The 22,225-nt window shown below is 41.6% G+C and overlaps 1 protein-coding gene across 2 annotated transcripts; it reads left to right on the top strand.

The window, feature by feature from the left end:
• Window positions 1-2,637: 2,637 nt before the first annotated feature.
• Window positions 2,638-16,544, top strand: soga3a (SOGA family member 3a). Of its 2 annotated transcripts, XM_042490117.1 has the most exons (8): window positions 2,638-3,276; window positions 3,576-3,743; window positions 8,644-8,946; window positions 10,970-11,530; window positions 11,645-11,724; window positions 12,275-14,141; window positions 15,035-15,070; window positions 15,153-15,244. In XM_042490117.1, the coding sequence occupies exons 1-7, from the start codon at window positions 2,857-2,859 to the stop codon at window positions 15,062-15,064; spliced, it is 3,429 nt and encodes a 1,142-aa protein (XP_042346051.1). In that variant the 5' UTR covers window positions 2,638-2,856; the 3' UTR covers window positions 15,065-15,070; window positions 15,153-15,244. The 2 variants fall into 2 exon arrangements, with proteins under 2 accessions (XP_042346051.1, XP_042346050.1); XM_042490116.1 differs by lacking the exon at window positions 15,035-15,070 and having other exon boundaries at window positions 15,153-16,544.
• Window positions 16,545-22,225: the final 5,681 nt, after the last annotated feature.

Below are 22,225 nucleotides of genomic sequence, written 5' to 3'. Positions count from 1 at the left end.
CAATCTGGTAAGAATTGCTTAATTTTGTCAATATGGACTCCGTAATTGTTTTGAAATGCAAAATATTGAAAATGCGATTAAAAATGCATTTAATTGCTATTAACTATTTAAATTCCATGATTAATCGCAATTTAAACAGTTAATCATTTGACAGCCCTAATTCCTTTAAAATGCTCTTTGGATTTTGGTGATTTTTTCTTTTGTTTGCATCATTAAATATCTTTTCAACACTTTGCTCCACAACATTTAAAATCTTATTAAAGGCCCTGTACACCCACACAGGTGTTTTCAGTTATTGTGACTGATCAGACCTTTACTGAAACTGGACTGAGCTATGCTGAAAACTGAATCTGAGTCTCCAGTCTTTAATTATATTGAATCATCCGGCAACAATCAGGTCTCTAAGCAGTACATCATGAATACTAATGTTTTATGGCTGTTTGGGCAAGGCACACAGACAAGTGCCCACTCACAAAAATATCATTGATACTGACTCACTCACACACACACACACACCACGTGACATTCAAGCAAAAATTGGGCCTATGACTCTTTCAAGGAAACTATACTGTCTGAGTCATGAGAAAATGTCTCCAAAACCATGGCATTTTACCCACAGGCCTATTTTTTGGGGGTTATGTGACATTCAGAATAGTGTAAAATGCTCTGGGGTGGGTCTGAAGTATCCAGCCAATAATATACTGATGTGTTTAACCAGCGGACCTGACCACCAGGACGGGGGCGGAACCGGTCCACTTCTTTCATCCCACCGGTGGGATGTTTTACGTCACATATTAGGGCCAGCTGTGGAGAGAGAGAGAGAGAGAGAGAGAGAGAGAGAGAAAGGAGGATTTTATTTCCCGTTAATGAAAGCATCATTTCAGCTGTAGGCTGTCGCTCTGCAGTTGTTTTTAACTGAACCACTGCATTCCAGTCCAGATTTCATTACAACGACTTCTCTGGCTGAAATTTAGGCTCTCTCGTGGCTGGTTTTCGAGGACAGGATTGCAACGTTCGTGCTAGAGGAAGAGGTAAGGGTGTCCTCATGCACATGGCACGTGCTTTGTGTATATTAGGACGGAAGATGGGGTCGTTTCAAGTTTGTTTTGGCGCTCCAGCTGAATTTAAAACCGTCAACATGATAAATTTTTAGTATGCTAACGTTAACTCTCGCGTTACTGTTAGCCTACTGTACGTAACAGTACTAGGTATACTTAATATGTAGCGAGTAACGTAAGCAAAGTAGTAAGGAATTACTTTTTCAGGCTTGACATCACAGGTCCACAGTACTAGATACTTGTGTTATTTCTTATATCAAGACAAATAAAAACCAGTGGTGGAATATAACTAAGTGCATGTCCTCACTACCTTTATCTGACAGCTTACGTTACTTTATAAGAAGAGTTTATGAAGTTTTGCTATAAGTTAAATTAAGAAAATTAGTTGATTAAACACTCTTTCAATTCACAGAAAATTGATAAACTTACAAGTATTTTTCTTTTTTTGAATATAATTTTGAGTTGTAGGGGTTTTAATGGTTTTTATTCTCCCTTTTCAATCATTTTAAGTTTTGGGGGGTGATTTTTTTTCCTTTAAAAAATAATTCTGAGTTTTATCTGTGATCTTTTTTTCTTATTGAAATATTTTTAGTTTTGGGGTATTTTTTTTTCTATTTTATACATATATAAGTATAGGGTTTTATGGTGTGTTGTTTATTTATTTATTTTTTTAAAAAGATTTTTCTGCATTGGGTACTTTTACTTAAGTACATATTCCTGATTATATGTACTTACTTTTACTTAAGTAAAATTATTTACGCATGACTTGTACTTGTAATAGATCATTTTCAGTTACTTAAGTAAGGAAACTGAATACTTCTTCGGCTGATACAAACCCAGCCCTCGTCGCTCTCCTCGTGATAGTCATCCCCCTTTCATGCTAAGATAACGTTAGCAGATGAAACATGGCAGAACGCTTAGAGTACTCCTGCTGTGGATAAGAAAGGAGGAAACTAGTATTTAAAAAAAAAACAAGGTAAGACACCTATCGCTTATTTTGCAGGCGTAAGTGAAAATTTGTGTAAAAATGACTGCTCTTGGGTCGTAACAAGTGGTTTGTTGGCTCTAAAATGAGCGACGGTTAGCATACAGCCTGAGCGTACCACATCGTAAATTGATGTTGCCATGGATACAGCGCTAGGTGCTACTCTGCGACGTAATTAGAGCGATCCGGTGTTGATTAACGGACGCTCCTCCGCTGCTTCCTCCAGCTATCTGTCTCTAGGAAAATAAACTCATGGTTACAGCGGGTAAAAATACTCAGCTGCTCTTACATCAGTGCGCTCCGTGATATTTTTGGGAACTTGTCCCATTCGCGTCGGAGTGGTTACTGGGTGTCTGTGTCTGCCAGCCCTGGATTGTCGCCTACTCTGTGCGGGGGAGAGAGACGACACAGTGCGTCCGCAGATCTAAACATGCGAAAGGAAATCAGCGCAGGGGTGCAGCAGTGAGGAAGTCTTTGAGATAAAAGATAAAGAAAAAAACAGGACACTGTGGGGCTCTGGCATAAGAATGACATTGACTCTGTGAGGATATGGATTGGAGCAAAACGTCCAGTCCCGTCGCCTGTATGAGCGCAGTGGTGGATGCTGTGTGGCCGACGGGGGACTTGGTCGGATTTGGATAGTTGTCGGTTTCAATATGCAACTACCTGACAAAAAGTTTGAACTGGGAAAGTGTGCTGAGCTGCATCAAAAATGATTTCAACTTATGCTTGACAGACCAGTAATGGATACTTACAAAATAGCCTGGTGACCAGCTTGTAATTGTTTATGTTTTATTTTGATGCGCTGGAGAAATGTGGAGCGCGTTTATGAACGGCTCGGGGCTGCACGGTGGGGGCGGTGCTGGTGGGGGCTACGTCCCGTCTCAAGGATGGGAGTTTGTGCCGTGCTCCAGGATGGATAGGGCAGAAAGAGGCAGGGGCAAAAGTCGCAGCCCGTCGAGGAGGATCTCCTCTCCGCCCACCGTCTTCAGTCACATCTACGATACCCAGTTCGGCGCCTCGCCGGGTGGAGGAGAAGGTGGAGCAGGGACGAGGCTTGAGCTCCTCAGGGGACAAATGTGGCCGGGTCCCGAACACCACCAGCAGCAGCAGCAGACACAACACACAAGACTTAAAAAGAAATTTGAGGATCTGAAAAAGCGACACGTACAGGATAAGGAAGAATGGATGCGCGAGAAGGAGTCATTATTGAGAGAAGTAGCTGATATACAAGTGATTGAAATATTTACTACGCCTGTTAAAGCTAAATATATTTCTGTGTGTGCCTTTAGTGGCCTGCATTCTTTTTTTCCTGCGCCAGTAGTGTATAGGAAGCTGTAAGTTTAGTTCACAGTGAATTTGTTGTGTTTTGTATCATCTCTTAAATCCCCAGAATATTCCTCAAATTTGATACACTTTTATACACCAGTTTAAGTATCCGTTTATTATCAAGTATTTATTTTGTCCACTGTGTTATTCCAGTTCATCATTATTTGGTTGACAAAACTGTTGCCATCTGTGTTTCCATGCAGGGAGGGGAGAACAGGAGGATTCTGTTGGACCTGAAGACAGTTTTGGAGGAAGTGCAGGCGGAGGTGAAGAGAGAGGAGGAGAAGAGGAGCGAGCTTCAGCTGCAGTACACCAGAGACAGATGTGCCTGGGAGCTGGAGAAGGCCGAGCTCCAAAGCAGGATTGCACAGGTAACTCATGAATGATGATTGCAATATTGTGTGAATGGATATTGTGAAGACTGAATTCAAAAGCATCTGCAAACAAATAGTTGGTTGCAGAAGTTTAGATGGTGTTTATGTGTATGTGTGTTAGAGTAATGTATGCATTAATGCAAATACAGCCATACATGCCTGGTGTGTGTGCTGGGGGCAGATATCAAATACAGAGTAACACTAATCTTGTTTAACAGCAATACCAAAGTAGTGTACTGCACGCCAAGGATGCTTTATTGCAGTTACCATCTATAAAGTTTCTTGTGTGTATTATGTTTGTGTACTGTCTCATGTCTGTGCATGTCTGGCCTCCACTTTGGTGTAAATTGGGATCGCTACATTTGCCACCCACATGGCAGGGTGATAAGTCACCCTGGAATCTATCCAACTCAAGCCTCAGCTTAGACAAAAGATTTTCACTGAGGAGACAAACGTAGTTATCCCTGCTCAGCCAGACACAGACACCCAACTTGGCTTTTAACAACTAGCTCCAAGTCGATAAAATATTAACCTATTGTTGCCTCAGACAGCTGCTGTTAAGTGTTTCTTGAAGTGGGCAGAGAATACTTGCAAAGTTAAGTTTGCATACCAGTGCCACGCTGTGTCAGGCATTGCACGGAACAGTTGAAGGGCCATGCATGGTTATTCTTCAAAGCAATTTGGCTTTGGGGATTTAGCTTTTTTTCCGGATTATATCAGAAGATGGATTTATTTGGTTGCCTAAAAGTAGAAATCTAAATCTAATTGGAAAAAGGAAAACAAGTTAGATTTCTCAGTGTACTGTTGGTCTTTGTCTCAGTACTCGTCATAACTGTTGCTGTTTGTGATGTTGTGATGATAGTGTCTTTATCTGCCAATTGAACCCCATATGGTTCCTATCACAGACTTGTTGGTCACGCATTCACCCATCACACAGCTCCCTTTTTGTGCATCCTCGGAATCTATTAGAAAAACCAAATGGTTCTGAATGAAGTGATGAAGCTCAGAAATGCGGCGTTGAAAGTTAACAAGGTGGCACAATGATACTACAGAGCATTTGGACAAGATCACTGCTGACACGATGATACAGCAATGCAACATGGTTTTCCCAGATCACAGATCACATGCACACACAGATGGTTTAACTGCCATAATGTCATTGCTTCTGTGTGAGTAGATGGGCACAATGTTGCTTTGAGCTCTTCTCTAGCTGCTGGCTCTGTGCCTTCTCACAGTGAGTCTGACGGAGAGCCTTATAAAAACAGAGACTTTTACTGTTCTGTTTTGTGTTTTGTAAAGCCCATTGTGGCAGTGGGAGAAAGCAGCTTAATCTACTGCAGGTGGTTATACCCTGATGCCACACACACACACACACACACACACACACACACACACACACACACACACACACTGATGTTTATACCAAGATGCTGATGAGCATAAGGCATCTGTATTACAGGCCGTTTAGTTGCCTGCCACTTCAGAGAGCTTTGCCACTCTGGAAAATCAGGGAGAACATTTAAAGTGTGCATTCATTTTGGATGGAAAACGCACACACACACATGCAGAAATCTTTACATTGATTGCACAAACAGACCAAGGGGAATGTGACTTGGAGTTAAGCCATGCCGGGTGGGGTAAGCTCCATTGTAAAAGTTGTTTTGTCTCTATGCCACATCCCGCCACAGTTTATAGTTTTAGGTACGTGTTTACCAAGTGCTAATCTAGGGTTGCTCAACAGGTTCAAAATACACTGAGTCGAAATATTTCACAGCTCAACAATCTAATGACTAATTTACAGACTTAACAGACTAAAAACTACTTTGTGTCACTCGTGAGGCAGTTAAGAGTTAAGTTGTGACAGGTTTATAACAAAAGTTTGGTTTGCTTTGAGTTTAATAAAGTAAGTTTAAAAGTAACGTGGCTGTTGGTTTTTTGACAAGGTTGTTGAAATCATGTTTTTACTCTTTACGTTTTACTTTATTCATTTTTATATATGAGGTACTGAACAAATCACATGTGGGCAGTGATTCAGGCTCCTGGAACCCGGCCAAAGAAATAGACAAGAATGCATGCAAAATAGGTGCAACTGTGTTTCATTGACAGTGACGTGAACAATTTCAGCATGGATGAGAAACTTTACTCTAATTTTCCAAATGTTGGCTTCACTGTAGCAGTGCAGAGGTCACATTCTAGCTATGAATGAAAACTGAGTTTCTTCAGGAGGTAGTAGGTAACTTAGTCTGTCTTGATGCTGATACAGATCACACTGATGATGATCCAGAATAGTGTTGATTTGGAAAATAGTATACCTAACATGCATGTCTGAAAGGAGTCTCCTTGCAGTTTTCTGTGATTAACTTTCTGGATGGCTAGCCTTTGTTTGTTCAGTTTTACGCTTTGTAGAGAGACTTTAGCACACAATCAGAGAGAGAGGCAGCCAGAACTACTGTAGAGGATTATCCAAGTTAGCGAATGGAACAAGTGGCGGATACTTAGGGACCTGGGTCCAGTAAGTTGGAATTTTTAGGTCACTTTAAGTGATGGCGTAAGTGAAATGGCATTTGCACACTGCCATGGTGAAAAGTGTCCTTACCTGTACTTAAACAGGAGAGTCTGCATAAATCCATTGACTAAATCTCTACATATGAATGAATTGTCATGTATAAAATTTCCACATCTTACTCATTTTTAGCTGTGGCCAGCAGCTGGTTTACATCCCTTTGGCTTTTTTAAAAAAAAATTCATTTGATAGGCCGAGAAACTGAAGCTCTGCAGCTCAAGACGGTTTAGCCAAATCAATATCAACTTGAATTTGGCTTGGTTGATGTTGTATGTCATAAATTCTTCTAATTATATGTTCTAAGTAAACAAGTGACTTAATTAAACTTCAGTACAGTTGTATATTATGAACAGTTGCATGCTTGTTCTAATCTTGAGATTTTAATCACACATCTTTGCCACGGAAGGCTATGGCTGTGAATGTAACTACTGTTTGTTGTTTCCACATCCTTTTTGGGCACTTCTACCACCAAATACCAAGCAAGCATCCAAGGTCCCAGGCAGAGGTCTTAGGCCGGATATTTCCTGGCATATTTCTCCGCATGCCTCTGATTTATGAAAGCTGCTGGCAGCTAGGAGACATCTCACTCTGCCGTAGCAGCCAAATTCCCCCTCCTCCTTTTACCTCACCTCCCCTAGGAATGTGACATTGTACAAGGCTGTGTGTCTGCTATTTATAGTGGGTCACCGTGGTGACACAGTTACCTTTATATACCCTGTGCCATACAGTGACGGACAGGGTGTCCAAGGGTAGCAGCAGACTCCTTGAAACTGATTTGAAGTTGTATGTGTGCATTCATGGGTGTGTTTTCCCGGAGCTGGCTGTAATGATGTTGACCTGCGATTCTGTTTGCATGTAAAGTTCCTCCAGAGTTTGCAGACTTCGCTGTCTCAATTAATAAAACACGGTCTTTGCTCTTTTATTTTGTCTTCAACCTTCTTATTTTTTCACTTTCACTATTTGTTTACATTTGGATGTTTAAATAGACTGTGGACGGCACCCATCAGCATCCATCTGTAATTGTGGAGAACTTTGAGAAGAGCCACAGGCAGACAGAAAGGGTTGACTTGTTTTTCTACACCATAATTTCATGACCCCAGGCCACAGGCAGAAATAGCACCATGACCGAGACTTGTAAGAAGGCTTTGGTCGCTGTCTGTGACTGAACACTGAAATAACACGCTCAGGCATGCTCGTATGCATTCTGTTCCCCTTTCTAACCGAAACACACTGCATACACACACATGAATGCATGCACATGCACGTGCACAGGCGTTGTCTTGGGCTCCTTTCATTTCCAAAGCCAACATTTTTTTACAAGCGACAGAAAATTCACATATTTACCACAGAGTGCACAGATCTGTATACCAAAACACACCCATATTTTTAAAAAGAGGAAAGCCTCTATATCAGATGTTTCCCTTGTATTATCTTGTTGGTAGAGGACATTTCGGATTAGTTCCTAACAGCATTATCTGATCAAGAGATACGAATCAGACCACCAAGACTTAAATCTTTGACGTTATCAAATTCAGCCTGTTTTTTAAGCTTCTTTAAACAGAGATTGAACAGTGGACTTTTTTGTAATGTTTCTTATTCATTCTTAGTGACAGCATTGTTTTTGCTTACGTTTTTGGCCTCAACACGGTGAAATTCCCAGGGGAAATGCCCAGGGTATTTCACTTGGAAAGAGTATTGAATAGAGGCACCCAGTAATGTTCTCATTAAAGCAAAAATGTCCAAGTGAGCCTAATATATTGGCATTTTTGTAATGTGTTAAAAGACATCAGATGGTCAGTCTTATTTGTATTGAGAGAACCACTTTGTTTATGTCTGTGCATCTCTTGAAACTGGTACAGTGTCATGTGACTGAGGCCACATGCATCCTCCGCAGACATATTTTGCTGTGCCTGAATCTGCCATATCCTGCACTGCATCCTGTGTTAGTGGAGTACCATAGAAAAGAGACTTGAACCCTGAACCCATAAGCCCTGTGTGTGAGTTCTCACAGGATATTCATCTTTCAATCCTCCTCTCTTGTCTCTCTCTTCCCTCCGCTGAACCCTCTCACACTTGTCCCTGTGGTGCATTATTCCTCCACCTCCTCCACCTTCTCTTCCTGCCACTCCTTCATTCTCTTAATTCCACTTTTAACAATTTTCTCTCACTCCTTCCTTGCTTTTTCAATCATCTGGCTTTCATCCTCTTTTTTCTTCAACTGTAATTTTTCCTTTATTACCACTGACTGTTAACTCTGTCTCTCCCACTCTCTCTGTTCCTTTTTCTCTCCTCCTCTGTGCCCTCTGCACTCCCTGTCTGTTTCTCTCTCTTCAGTTGGAGGTTAGAGAGGGTGCTGGGTCTGTCAGTACAGGGGTCCACTTGGCAGCAGGTCCTGGCTCTGTGGCATCGCGGAGTGCTCGAGAACAGCACGGCGAGACGTCAACACTCCGCCGGGAGAGGGAAGAGCAGCGGAGGCTCCTGGAGGACACGCACTCAACAGCCATGGACCTGCGCTGTCGCCTGGAGCACAATGAGAGGGACTGGCTAAGGGAGAAAGCCGAGCTGCTGGAGAGGTTCGACGTGGAGAGGAGGGAATGGGAATGCCAGCTGAAGGATATGCAGAGGAAAATAGAAGAGGTATGTATTAATTGTTTGGTTTTAAGTTGGATTTAGGTAAAAGCAAGGCAAGTAAACTGTTTCCAAGCTTATGAAATTTCTCTCCATTTTTTTGTGTATGATATATGGCTTCCTATGCACCGAGTAGCCCAGAGTGTGTAACATTTCCCTCCTACACATCCTGTTCACCATCAAGACTGTCAAAACAATAATCCCTGATCAGTGCAGCTGTAGAGTTACGAGGGAAGGAAGGAGTGGACGGAGGAGGGGAGGGGTTCTGCTATTTCTCTCATTTCTGTGTACTTAGATAGAGACAATGATTGAAACAGGCTATGACCTGTAGTGACAGGAAGCTGGCATGCAACAGAAAGACATTTATGAGAGCAATTAATAGATAAAAATATACTCCTCCCTATGTGGCTTCAATCTGAAAATAAATAGAGAGATTAGACTATGCTAACTTGTCAATTCACTGATCAGTAGATTGACCAAAAAGTAATCAGTAACAATTCTGATTAGGCAACAATGTGATATAGATATTTGATTCTGATATAGATATGGCGATTTTGCTGCAAATAATTTTGGGGTTTGAGTTGTTCCCACAAAACAAGCATTTGGAATAGTGTTGCAACAGTATGGGATTTTCCCGATATGAAAATATTGTGTTTTCCTGGTATCGCAGTAGTTCAGAATTATTCTAATTGTCAGTCAGAATGACCCTGAAAGGAAGGAAATAGAAGGGCCAGTTTTGCTTGAATATATTTTTTTTTCACTATTTGTTCTTTAAATGGACATAAGGGTAAAAACTTTCCCTTTTGAAAATAACTAATATAAAAGGTGAGATTCTCTGTCCAGCTGCATCTTTTTCAGCAAATGTACAGGGTATTATAATTGTCAACTTTCGTATCACGGTATACCTTAAAACCGGTGTATTGCTGGAACCCCATTATGGAATACCTCATCATCAGCTCCAGGAACTTGTTATAAGCATTTTCAATTATTTAATAAACCAAACGCTTAATCAGTCAATCCACCAAGTATTCAGCAGATTTATTTTAAGTGAAATGAAATGATAGGCAAACAGTTGACCTTTAACAGCTTGTTGGGATAAATGGTGGTATTAAGTTATAACTGGTGAATAAGAGAGTAAAAAAGGTTGAGACTCGTGAGAGAGGAAAGCAAATTCATGATCCGAAGAGAGAGGGACAAAGGTAAAGAGTGAGATACTGAGGCATGGTGGGTGACAAAGCCCGAGTCAAAATGTGACATGCCCAGAGGAGCAGATTAGTATATTTAATGAGAGAAGCCAACCAAAAGTAGTTGAACAGAGTGTGAAAGGCACTGGAACAATTTGCTATGAAAAGAACATGTGGCTCTCATTTGCCCCTGAGAGACCAGAAAATGAGAGAGGAAAACAGAAGAGAAATAAAGTGGGCTGAAAGGCAGTAGTCCCATCTAGACATTGCGTGATGGGAAAGGAGCCCAGTCAACATGAAATAGTTAGGGTGCTATTTTGGGATCCCATGGTAGGAGGCCAGAGGTTATCCAGTTTTATTTGAAAGAATTCTTTTTTTTAATCCTCTGTGGTCTAAATATGTATGTAAGATTCGTTGCTATGATGTCTTGCCTTTTTTGACTTTTCATAACCACGTATTAGTTTGAATGTGAGTGTGCAGTAGATGCAGTATAGTACTGTTAGTATTTATATATTATGTCATTGACATTCTTAATATTATCTGATCAGTTCATTCTAGACCCATATTCTGTATTTAACCTCAGTTAAGCATCCAGTAAGAGTAGGGTCATCATCTAGGCTGTAGGCTATTAATGTATGGTCATTTGAAAACAGCGCTTTAACTTAGGTCAACCTTTGTGATCTAATAGTATCGTATTTGGTGAAAAAAAAGTTGATTAATTTATTGTTATATTGCTTTTGCACCATCTAATTTTATATTTTAAATTAAAAAATGACAATGTTTGTGCCATTCAACATAAGCAAATACAATATAGTTGGAAAAAAAACCCCTCTGTTCCCTGTTTCTAGCTGTACTGTGATGTGAGGACCAAGCGAGAAGGGACTGGACTGCACACTGAGAAGCAGGAAGAGGATGCTGTTGCACACAGGCTCAGCATTCGCTCGACCAGCACCGGCTCTAGCCTGCTCAGTGACAACGAGCCTCTAAGCAGCAGCAGTCAGTCAGAACCAATCACACACCCAGCTTTACCTGGTTTTGGTCTCAACAGACACATCAGTGGGAGTGGATGTGCCAGCAGGGATCATCGCCAGCCAGCCTGCTTCCAAGCAGACAGCCTCTTTGAATTTGATGTTGGTGGTCAGTTCACTCAGAATGATCATTCACAACCTGAGCTGGTGGAGGAGTTAAGATCCAGAGGCACTTGGCAGCAAGACTCTGTCACTGGTAGCAAAGAAGCTGTGGATACCATCGAGCTGGATACTTTGTGTCATGGAGCTCTTGGATGTGGAGAGTCACAGAAAAATGTCTCTCAAGACAGTGACAAAAACGTTGGTGCCGAAGAAAGACCTTTTTGGGCAGAGCTGAGTTACGGCAGTGACAAGAAGAAGAACAACACTGCTCTCAATGCTGTGAGTTTTTGAAAGTATTTCCCTATTTGTTATGAACATTAAATTATGTTGTATACAGTAGGGAGTGTCCAGCATGTCTCATTGTGTCCCTGTCTGTCTTTCTCTGCGTCTCAGGCTCTGAAGGAGATAGCCCGTATAAGCGAGGAGCTTTGTAGCTACCAGGATGAGATCAGAAAGAAGAGTGGGGATAAGAGGTAAATAAATCCCTTTTGCTATGTTAAATTCCTGGCGTCAACATAAAAACCTTGATAATCACTGTACATGTTATGTCTGGATGATCTTTGATGTGGAAAACTTGTAGCTCTTGGTCAGTCTCCATTTTGATTAATAATTGAATAAACTCTAAGAGCCACGGTTGATCTAACTATAAATGTTTGATACAGCAGAAATCTGACATCAGAGAAGATCTTGGTACAACATGTATGCATAGACACAGTCATACCAAACACTTAGAGTAACAAAACGATGATTCAGCCTCATATAGTGGATTTATGATGTCACACAGAAACATGTGTACCTCTTGGTCCAGTCTGTTTTACATTGGAGTTTTAACATTTACGCAGTCTTCATGTCACAGTCTCTTAACCTGCAGACACCCTGGAGCCTGAAAATACCAATCCATGACCTTGGATGATTCATATATTCATACAATTACTTTTATCACACATGATGACATTCACATGTTTTAATACTGAATCATTTTCCATGACATTCTTACTGTAAGAGTAAATGCATTCTCTACAGGAGTCGATCTGAATCCCTGTGCCTACCTGAGGAGAGTGAGATGCCGCTTGCCCATGATAAAATCCGTCTGGAGGTCGATGAAGCTCCCTGCGACCTCAGCCAGATTTACGATGACCTTCGGGCCCTTGGAAAGGAAAACTGGATCACACTGTCACCAGATAACACCTGGCGGGCCGACAGAGGGCAGAGCAAAGCCTGGAGAGCCGACAGCGCGGATCCAGACAGCTACAGAGAAACACAAACGTGCCCTGGAGTACTTTCTGAGATTGATACAGCTGGTCCACCCATCCCTCCCCGCACCTCCTCCTGGAATCTGAGCTCCCCTACCCATCCAGACACAGAACTCCACATCCCAGAAACCCCTGTGACCACAGTGAGGAAGTGCCATAGTCCCTGTGTTTTAGTGGACAGAAAGTGCGGCAGCCCCTCTATTGTCAGGAAGTTTGAGGCCATGCTACAAGAAAATGAAGGAAAAGTTTTGATAGATGGTGTTGTAGCATCATGCTCTGTACCAGCTAATGATAAATGTAATATTGGCTGCTGCCACAGCCGCTGGTCCTGTGATGCAAGTAAGTTCACTAACAGCACGCTGTCTACATACGGGACTGTTCAGAAAAGCTTCTCTGAAGTCAACATATTGACTGTTGGTAAAGACATGCACTCAAATTACTGCCCTGGTGTCGGGAATTTAAAAATCTCTGAGCTACAAATACCTCAGACTGTCAAAGAATTACCTTTAGATTTGCTCTTGTCCTCTCTTGAAATACCACCTGCCAGTCCCCACCTCCAGGGCTCCAAAAGAAACATAATGCTGGAACAAAAAACAGCTGAGTTCAACAGAACTTTGTTTCAGGCCGAGATGGGGCGTGGCGTAGAGGAACATGACAGTTTTACAGTAACAGATGCCGGCTCTGTGGGTCGCCAACCAGTCTTATCAGCAACTTGTGCATTAGATGAGATTTCACCTCCCAGGGAGACAAAATTGCAGCCCCATTGCACTGATGTCACCACTAGCATCATGGGCGTGCACACCTCAGATTCCACTATTCATTACCCTGAGGTCCAGCCAAGGGGACTGAGATGTGGTCCTGAAGGTCAGGAGGTCAGAATGAAGCAAGAAATCCCTTCTCACCTTTCATCTGAACAGCCACAGTTAGGAGTGCGGGAGGCAGCAACAATAACCTCTCACAGTCCTGCACGCCATTCTGAGGTCAAGCACAAAGTTCAAACAGCAAGCAGTCCCTCCAGGAAAACACAACGCAGAGCGGACACAGAGCCTCTTTTTACTGAGCCTGTCCTGCCTGCAAATACCCAGCCAGGTTGGAGTGTGGACACTTCCAGCTCCAAGAATGAGAGTCCCCATGGAGCAAAGCCTCAGCCAGCCAGAGCTGCTGTCTCACTCCAGCAGTTGTCCGCTGAGAACAAACAAAGACAGATGACACAGCCAGGGCACCAGGCAAATTCAAGGCATGTGTCTGCTCTTCCTTCTCAGTCGGACTCCTCCAGACCTGGGCCTCGAATAATGAATGACCATCCTTGGAAGGCCCTCACTCTGGCTGCGTACCCACGGCCCGAGGGATCCAGGTCCAACTATGGGGCGGTGGAAAGAATTCTGAAGAATTACGAGAGCGCAGCCCGGGCTCAACAAAACCAAAGCCAGCCAAAGGAGACAGCCGCAAGTCCTAACGTCAGTGTCAGGCAGGAGGGGAATGTCACACAACTGGACATGCTGGACATGGACCCTCTGCCCTTATCTCCCAGTCTGAGACACACACAGACTTCACACACCTCACAGACACACACCACACATGCACAGCTCAGCAGCCAATGTGCCATGGGTGTGAAAGAGGTGCATCTAACAGTGCAGGTGGGTAGATTCTGAAAAATACAGTCTTAATTCACATTTTAACATATAAGCATCCACCTTGCCACTCAGCAGATGTGCTATTATATTCATTGTGCAGATGTTGACATTTAATGGCATTTTCTTATATCCAAGTCTGCATTTTGTTTTGACTAAGATAGAATTAAAGCCAAACTATATTTTCAAGGCCAATTACACCAGCGGACCTAAGTGAACTCACGCATTTCGTTCCGTTTCATTCCATTCTGAAACACTTAGTGATTGCCCTTGACTGAGGACAGCTCCGGTGGGAATGTTGTTTATTTCTGGTATGTGCTAAGAGACAGAAGCAGGCCAGAGCCTCCATTATAATCTGGGCATCTGGGCCATTCCATCGCTTAAAGGCTCCTAACAAAGGGAACCGGCGGTGTGGAATATAAAGTACTTGGCAGGAGGTCTATCACCCGCAACAACTTGTCTTTCATCTTGCAGTCCATCCATGGGGTCTGGAGGTAGTAGTTTTCCTGGCCTTTGTGTAGTAATTACAGAAGTATCTGCAAAAAGCCAGCTGAATAAATGCCCTTGGCAGAGCACGTAAATGGGAAAGCTGACGTGATTATGCCGCTTTAAAGTCATGCAAATGTTAACGGAATTGTGGGAGCTATTATCAAGCCAATTTCATTTGACCTCATGAAAAGAATGTAATTAGAGGCACCACTTTAGTTTGACCTCAGACGAGGAGCACTGTCCAAAATAAAATGCTGAAGATTGTTAAGATCTGGTGAGTGGCAGCAGAACCACAGCACGTGTAAGGTACTCCACTTCAGATTCTCTCGACCTCAAAGAATGGGATCTACATGCGTGACCTTTCCACATGAGCGTGTTCCTGTTTGAAATATGCCTGTTGTTTCCCCCAGGGTCAAGAAGACTTCAGATGGAACACGTGACAAAATGTAAAGTATCTGAGTGTGTGGATTTAATTGTCGGTAGAACGGTGTGATAATCCTAAATGGTAATTCATCTGTTTCTCCACAGGAGAACGAAGAGTCCTCTGTCTCCTCCTCCGTTCAGAAGAACTTCTCGAGGCCAGCCTGTCCAGCCAACCGACGCCTCCCCTCCCGATGGGCCAGCCGCTCCCCCACGTCCTCCTCCTCCACCTCCTCATCCCCCTCCACCACTCCTGTTGTGCCTCCATCCTTCCCCCTCCAGAAACACACTTCCTCTTTTACGTATTCACATGCCTTTCACATAGAGACTGTCATCATTTGATCTCCACCTCAGCGTGTGATTGAACCAACAAAAAGCCTTCGGTGATAAACTCTGAACACTGAACATTGCTTTGCATTGTTGTTGTACATATCAAACCCAGACTGCTTCTCCACTCCTGCAGACTCAGAAGTGCTTTAGTTGTGAGTTCAGAAACTCACTTTTAGAATGTATGTGGCGTCCAGTAAAGCCTAACTGACCAAGGAAGGCAAGAAAAGGATCTGAAGCAGCTTCACTTATTCAGCAGTATGCTCCGATGGACCTGTCTGGCGTCATTCATAGCCTCAGAATGACAACATCACACCCAAAACGTCATTCATTCATGCCAACCATCTGAATGGATGTCCTATGCTCAGGTCTGGATTCTAGCCTTGACTACTGTAGCCTTGCAGATGTACCAACAGCAGATCCTCCATGACTCCTTCTGTTCTACATACTGTATGTACACCTTAAAGTGATGCTTGCTCATATTCAAACTATCCAAAAACTTCCAGCCAGTTGAAATCCAGGATGATGTATTCAATATGTACTGTATTTTGTATTTTGTGCACGACATGTTTTGTGTGCTTTTTGCACCAAATATGATGTTACATATGCAATATGCAGCATCATGGTGGATTCAGAGATAAAGGCAGCATAACAGAGTTTTCCCCCGAGCATCACTCAGTGTGCTGAATAAAGCAGCGTGGGTTTCTGCCTTCTTGAATATCACCTACAGTACATACTGGACTGTACCTTGCCTGTGACTAAAAATGTTTTTGCTTTACATTTTTCATAATTACAGCAACACAAAAAATGTGAATGTGAGTTCCTTTTTTTTTTTTTTTATAACTTTGTACCAAAGGCTGGTTTCTTTATATGCATTTTCCTGATTTGAAAATCAAACACATTGCCTGTAATATCATTTATTTTTTCTTTCAACCCATTGCTGATGTTTTTCAATCAAATATAACATCATTCATGAGAGCCTGCTTTTGTGCATAACATAATTAACAACGCTTATGAAAAAAAATATTAAAAAGCCTTTTTTTCTACTTTTACTAATTCTGAATGGTCACATATCAGGACATTACTCAACTGAGTAGTACAGTTTTTTGGGGTCAAAGTTGTGAATCATATCATGATGAAGGTGATGCCTTTGCTGTTCCTTTTGTGTAATAAACAGACTTAATGATCTCTCTTCTCTTTTCAAGTCACTTAAACCAAAGTATTTGTATAAAACTTGCAATCATACTATGTGTGGTGTTGTCATGCTGTGCAGCTTTCACTTACTTGTCAAATAATTACACTTCTGAAAATGATTTCTTGGCAGATTAAACCCATGTGTGAGGCGTGACTTTGAAAGCGGCAGCATGACATTAACCTGTATATTGTTATTTTTTCCAATGATCTGCATTAAGTTAGTTCACAAACTACAGGCTAAGCCGGCCTCACTGCAGTGCAGTTGTCATGCCCCAGTGCAGACCTACCCAATCCTTACAGGAGTTATAATTTAACGAGTTCTGAACATCAATCAAGCAAGGCACAGAAATATTTCTGCATCAAGGAGTCCTAGGTGACTGTTCAACTCATAAAGATGAAGCACCAGAACCAAACGACTGTCTGGCTCCTTCAATCTCGCTGGCTGACGTCTCTGGTGACACTGTGATCTCTACTTCTGACTGATGGCTGCAGAGATACATGACAGCAGCAGAGGGGCCATCCATCAATTTGATTGCGTGCTTGTGTGTTTTTAGGCTTTTTACTTTTTTATTTTTATGTATGTATGTTTTCCTTCATAAATGTTTATGCATTCCTTTTTCTATGTACGTTGTAATTTGTGTGGCTATATCAGATGGTGTAGTTAGCACAATTTTACTTACTGATCCTTCTGGCCTGTCTGCAGCATGGAAATCCCTGTATTATTTCAGTATTTTACTGCACTGTCTGGTGAATGAATCAGTTTTGCACTTTCAGAAACACACACATGCCCATTCACTTACATAAACATACAAATGGACAGACACACACCAACGTACGCATCCTTGGCCCTGAGAGGGATGGACACCTAACCCCTCACCCTGAAACCTGGCACCCTGGACTGACTGAAATAACAGGTGCCACAATGTTATGGTGCCAGAAATCCTACCCTGGCGCTGATATAAATATAAATATTGTCATCCTTTCCTGATGCCTGGCCTAGCACTGTGTTGGCTGTCTTACTCTGTTCCTGTGTCAAGGCTGAGCAGGAGAGTAGAGTCCCAGTACTGGCCTGTGCTCAAGTCTGGAGGTTTCCAGATGCTGAAACCATTATATAACCAGTACTAACCGTTTTGATTCCAGTGCTGCCTAAAATACAGTGACACTGGAAAGAATTTAAAGAACAATCTGTATTTTATCATGCAAACATGTACAGATTGTTTCCATTGATGCTTCAATAAAATTCCATATCCATACAGCCACACAACAACCACTGGCCATGCACTGTCTGATCTGATCTGTGATGTGTTAAGACCAAAGCAGCTCCTTTTTGTTGTGCTAATTGCCAGACTAATCACATTTGGCACACTAGACAAGCTTGCCCCATCCAAAGTCTTATTTAAGCAACAGAATAAAATTAGATACACAAAAATATACTTACAGTACCAAAAGTAAAAGTACTCATTATGCAGAATGGCCCAATTAAGAATCATATTATCATATTACTGGATTATTATTACAATTGGTGCATTAAAGGAACACGTCACCCTACAAATGACAATTTGTATATCAATGTATGCTCATCTGTGTTATGCTGAATTTGTGAGGAAAACATTTGTCTCGTGGAAGAAAAATCCAAAAATGAGAAAATTCCTGATGAAAGTCATAGGGGCTATGATTAACAACAGCAAAACTACTGTTTATCAAAACATCAATTTACAAACTTCCACATAACTTGTTCAGTATAATGCATGCCTCATTTATCAAGTCATATGCTCAGTACTTCCAAAACAGACAGCTCTTTTCAACAGGAAATGAACTGGAATGTAAACTTATCTATCAAAGCCAGACTCCACTGGACAGTAATTCTAAGACTGCCTTGATCAGATCGTTTTTTTGTGTCATTGTGCGACTTTGCTGCATTTGAACTAACCATTTGTTGTTCAGCACAATAAACTACCGATCAAGGCAGCAGGCCAGCAGCTCCCATGTTCAGCAAAGTAAAATAGCTGTTTCTGTGAATGGAGTCTGTCTTTGAAAGAAACATAAATAAATTTCACTTTAAGTTTAGTTCCCCTTCAGAAAGTGATGTCTGTTTTGCACTGCATGAGTTGTGTGAGGATTGTTTGATATGGTTTTGCTGCTGTTAAACCTTTCCTGCTGTTCATTCAATCCATCAAGAAGCAGGTATTTATAATGTGATCATGCAAAGGAAATGTAGTGGGTTAAAAGTTGCATAAAACTGAAATACTCAAGTACCTCCAAACTTAACTTAAGTATAGTGCATGAGTAAATGTTTTGCATATTTTAGTAGAATATTTCCCTCCTATTCCAGAAAAGGTTAGGATCATATTGAATTACTTAGGAGTGGTTTTGATGTCTCTGAGTTGTGAATGAACTAGGGTGTGGTTTCAAATATATAACATATATTATGGTAAATAGTTGCATTTTGTCTTGTTAATGGCTGTGCATTGTGATTTGCTAACCCCTATCCCTCACCCTAGTTGCGGCTGCTGTAGAGAATTTTTCACTGGCCCTCCAGTGTCTCCTGGCTCTGCCCTCCAGCTCCACTGACCTCCCTAACCCTCCTCACAGGAAACCTCCGGGCCCCCGAGAGTCTCTGGCACCTGCCAACCTGCCATTCTTCCTGCCCTGAAATAGACCCTTACTGGCACTTATCTGATCTGTGTGTGTGTGTGTGTGTTTGTGTGTGTGCATGTGTGGGTGTGTGTGTGTTTCCTATCTTGGTGAGTTGGTATAGAGAGTCATGCTGACTGCAGCGCATTCCCTGACTTCCTGTGGAGCCCCAGGCAGCTGCATATCGATCAGTACACTGATGCATCACTTTAGGGGCCACGCACGCACCATCCCACGCTGAAACACACACAGATATGCAAGCAGTGACATTTGTGCATGCATATAGAAATATGTTTGAAGTCTCTCTCTCTCTCTCTCTCTCTCTCTGCCATTATCCAGTTTGTAATTTCAGACAGGCCTCCATTATCAGCTGGAGTCTGCGGCTTCATCACTGATATCCGGACAGATCATAAAACAGCGGGGCCGACTTCAATCAAAACGACTGAAGGGGCTGAGCAGTGGATGAATGGATGTGAACAGGCACAGTGAGATGATGGTTTCAGGAATGAAAGTTTAAAGTTTAAAGTTTAAAACAGTATAAACAGTCTGGACACATAGCCAGTCCATCACACACTTAACTCTCATAGTCAATCACTTACACACACACACACACACACACACACACACATAATTATAAACTACACTACACATGCAGATTCCACTTGACCACCATGTCCTCCAGGTGCTTCACTTCACAGAGTGATATTTAGAGACAGGTTGCAGGCTGCCTGACCTAGCTCAAAGTACTGTACAGAGCAAGAAGGAGAGTCAGCGTGTCTGGAATGCTCACTCGGGATGAGTCCCATTGACCTTTTTGAATTCCTTCCCCACTTTTAAATAGACTGGCAAGGTATGGACCTTTGAGTCTATTGCAGTCTTGGATGCAGTACACTGTATCCTGTTTGATGCCCTTTTATGTTTTAGATACAGTCATGAGGGAATGTGGTGCCACAAAGCCATCCATTTAGTGGAAAACACACTTGATCGGTCTGAACACAAAATATATGATCAAATCCAATAGGATGGTGTGTCTTTAACAGCTGAGCCAAGTAAATGATTGCACTTGAGCGAGATCACTTTTCTTGTGCTGCTTACAGACACCTTTCACAAGTATTTAAACCTGTAAACCCTCAGCAGATTGGTGGTATATCTTAAAAAAAAACATGGGAAAAAAAGCAGTGAGCAACTAGGTAATACTTTCTCAGACCAAAACAAGTTCAGATTCAGAGAAGTACTTTCTTAAGTCCCAAGTTTGCCTTGTTTTTCCTTTTTCCTGCTTTTTCTTACTTTTTTTTAAACTAACTTTTTGGGTAATTTTCTCACACATTTTAATTATTTCTTGCTAATTTTTGTGTCATTTCATTGCTTATTTGCTTTCTTCCCATGTTTTTGAAAAACATCAAGCCATTTGGCTCAGGTTTCAAAGGGTTAAGGGTATTTGCAAAATGTCTAGTGTGAGCGATTCCTTTGAATATAATTGTATAACAATGTCCTTCCAAAGTTTGGATTTCATACAGATGTTAGGTGGTTTTGCTATGTGAATACAGTAGAGGACTTTTGATCCAGGTGTCTCTGGCCTTGTCAGTATTTGCTTTCACAGATACAGTGTGTTCAGAGCTGTGAATAGTGGTAGAGGATGTGTGGATAGAGGTGAAGGATTTATGCTCTCAGTAACCATAGATCAGACCACAGGACAGGAAGTGTCTCAGCCTCCCTCTGCTTTGGCAAAGTTTCCTTCCTTCTCTTGCACATCTCTTGGGTCTGTATATCATCCTCTTGTGCTTGTTTGTTTACGCCTGTTTGCCTCACTGTCTGAATACTGTCATTTCTAGATTTCACTCTCAGAACATTTCACTTATATCCTTTCATACCTTCCATCTGTTGTCTTTACACAGATATAAAACTGTACAAATCTTTACAGGCCTCAGTATTTACACAAATGCTTTGGTGATGTTAGGACAAATCATTTAGTCTAAGCCTACAAGTCCATGGTAGTTTATGCCTGTCTGTGTTTGCACAGTTGCATGACCCCCAGAGCAATTCACACTTTTTACTGCCCTCCAGAAAGGTGGTAATCCCTCTTGGTATGACATTACATGTTTGTGAGATGCTGAACAAGACCATTCCTCGAAGACAGGTTGCTTCTTTGAAAGATACTTTTTAAAGGCAAAAGTCCTATAAACCAAAATATGGCCCATAAATCAATAGTTAAAGTACATGTTGCGTAATCCCAGTCCTAACCTTGATTTTGATATTATTCCAAACCCATTATTCAATATCTGTGAAAACAATACCTAGCGTACTCACCACTGGCATTTGATGATGTATTCGGTTTGGGTTGTTTGGCTTGGCCACACATGAAACCAAATCTATTTTTATTTGATATGATGATGACACGGTGTTAAGACTTGAAAGCTTCCACAGCGACAATACCTTTAAGATTCATTAGCTCACTGGTGCCAGGAAAATATGTTTTTAAGGTTTAAATCAAACAAAACCTGCTATTTTGCTGTTTTACCTTCACACACACAGTCCAAAAATGAGAACATCAGTTGACAAGAGGCTTTGTTAATATAACTGTCAGCTGCCTTTGCCAACACTGTATTATAACTTGTTGATGTTATTTAAAGCCCTCTTTCATTACTGAATAAGGACATGTCCGTAGAGAGAGTTCCTCAGTATTATGTTTACAGAGTTTTAACAGACAAAGAGCAGATCTCTCTGTGCAGTACATTGGCCTGTGATTAATAATATTATAGCTAATGTTCAACAATAAGTTATAGCTTGTAGAGTGTTGTGTAAATTATTACAGTATCACAGTTACATCTGTAATGGATTGACCTTTATTTGCCTTTGTGCATCAGGTGACTGAAACCAGATCAAATTGGCTTGTCTTCTTTCAAAAACATTGGAAGAAGGCAATTAGCAACAAAAGAAGAAATGACCCCGAAATGAGCAGGGAATTATTAGAAATAAACAGATAAATAAAAAGAACAAAAAATACCTGAAAAAAGAGTTAAAAAATA

The sequence above is a fragment of the Plectropomus leopardus genome, chromosome 7 (assembly GCF_008729295.1).
Source record: "Plectropomus leopardus isolate mb chromosome 7, YSFRI_Pleo_2.0, whole genome shotgun sequence".
NCBI lineage: Eukaryota > Metazoa > Chordata > Actinopteri > Perciformes > Serranidae > Plectropomus > Plectropomus leopardus.
This window is presented reverse-complemented; position numbering and strand designations above follow the sequence as displayed.

What these genes read in the sequence shown, in the direction of transcription:
- soga3a (XM_042490116.1), top strand. Translation starts at nt 2,857, where the DNA reads ATGTGGAGCGCGTTTATGAACGGCTCGGGGCTGCACGGTGGGGGCGGT. An exon ending in TCCAAAGCAGGATTGCACAG is followed by an intron (nt 3,744 to 8,643) that starts GTAACTCATGAA and finishes CTCTCTCTTCAG; the next exon opens with TTGGAGGTTAGAGAGGGTGC. An exon ending in AAGAAGAGTGGGGATAAGAG is followed by an intron (nt 11,725 to 12,274) that starts GTAAATAAATCC and finishes CATTCTCTACAG; the next exon opens with GAGTCGATCTGAATCCCTGT.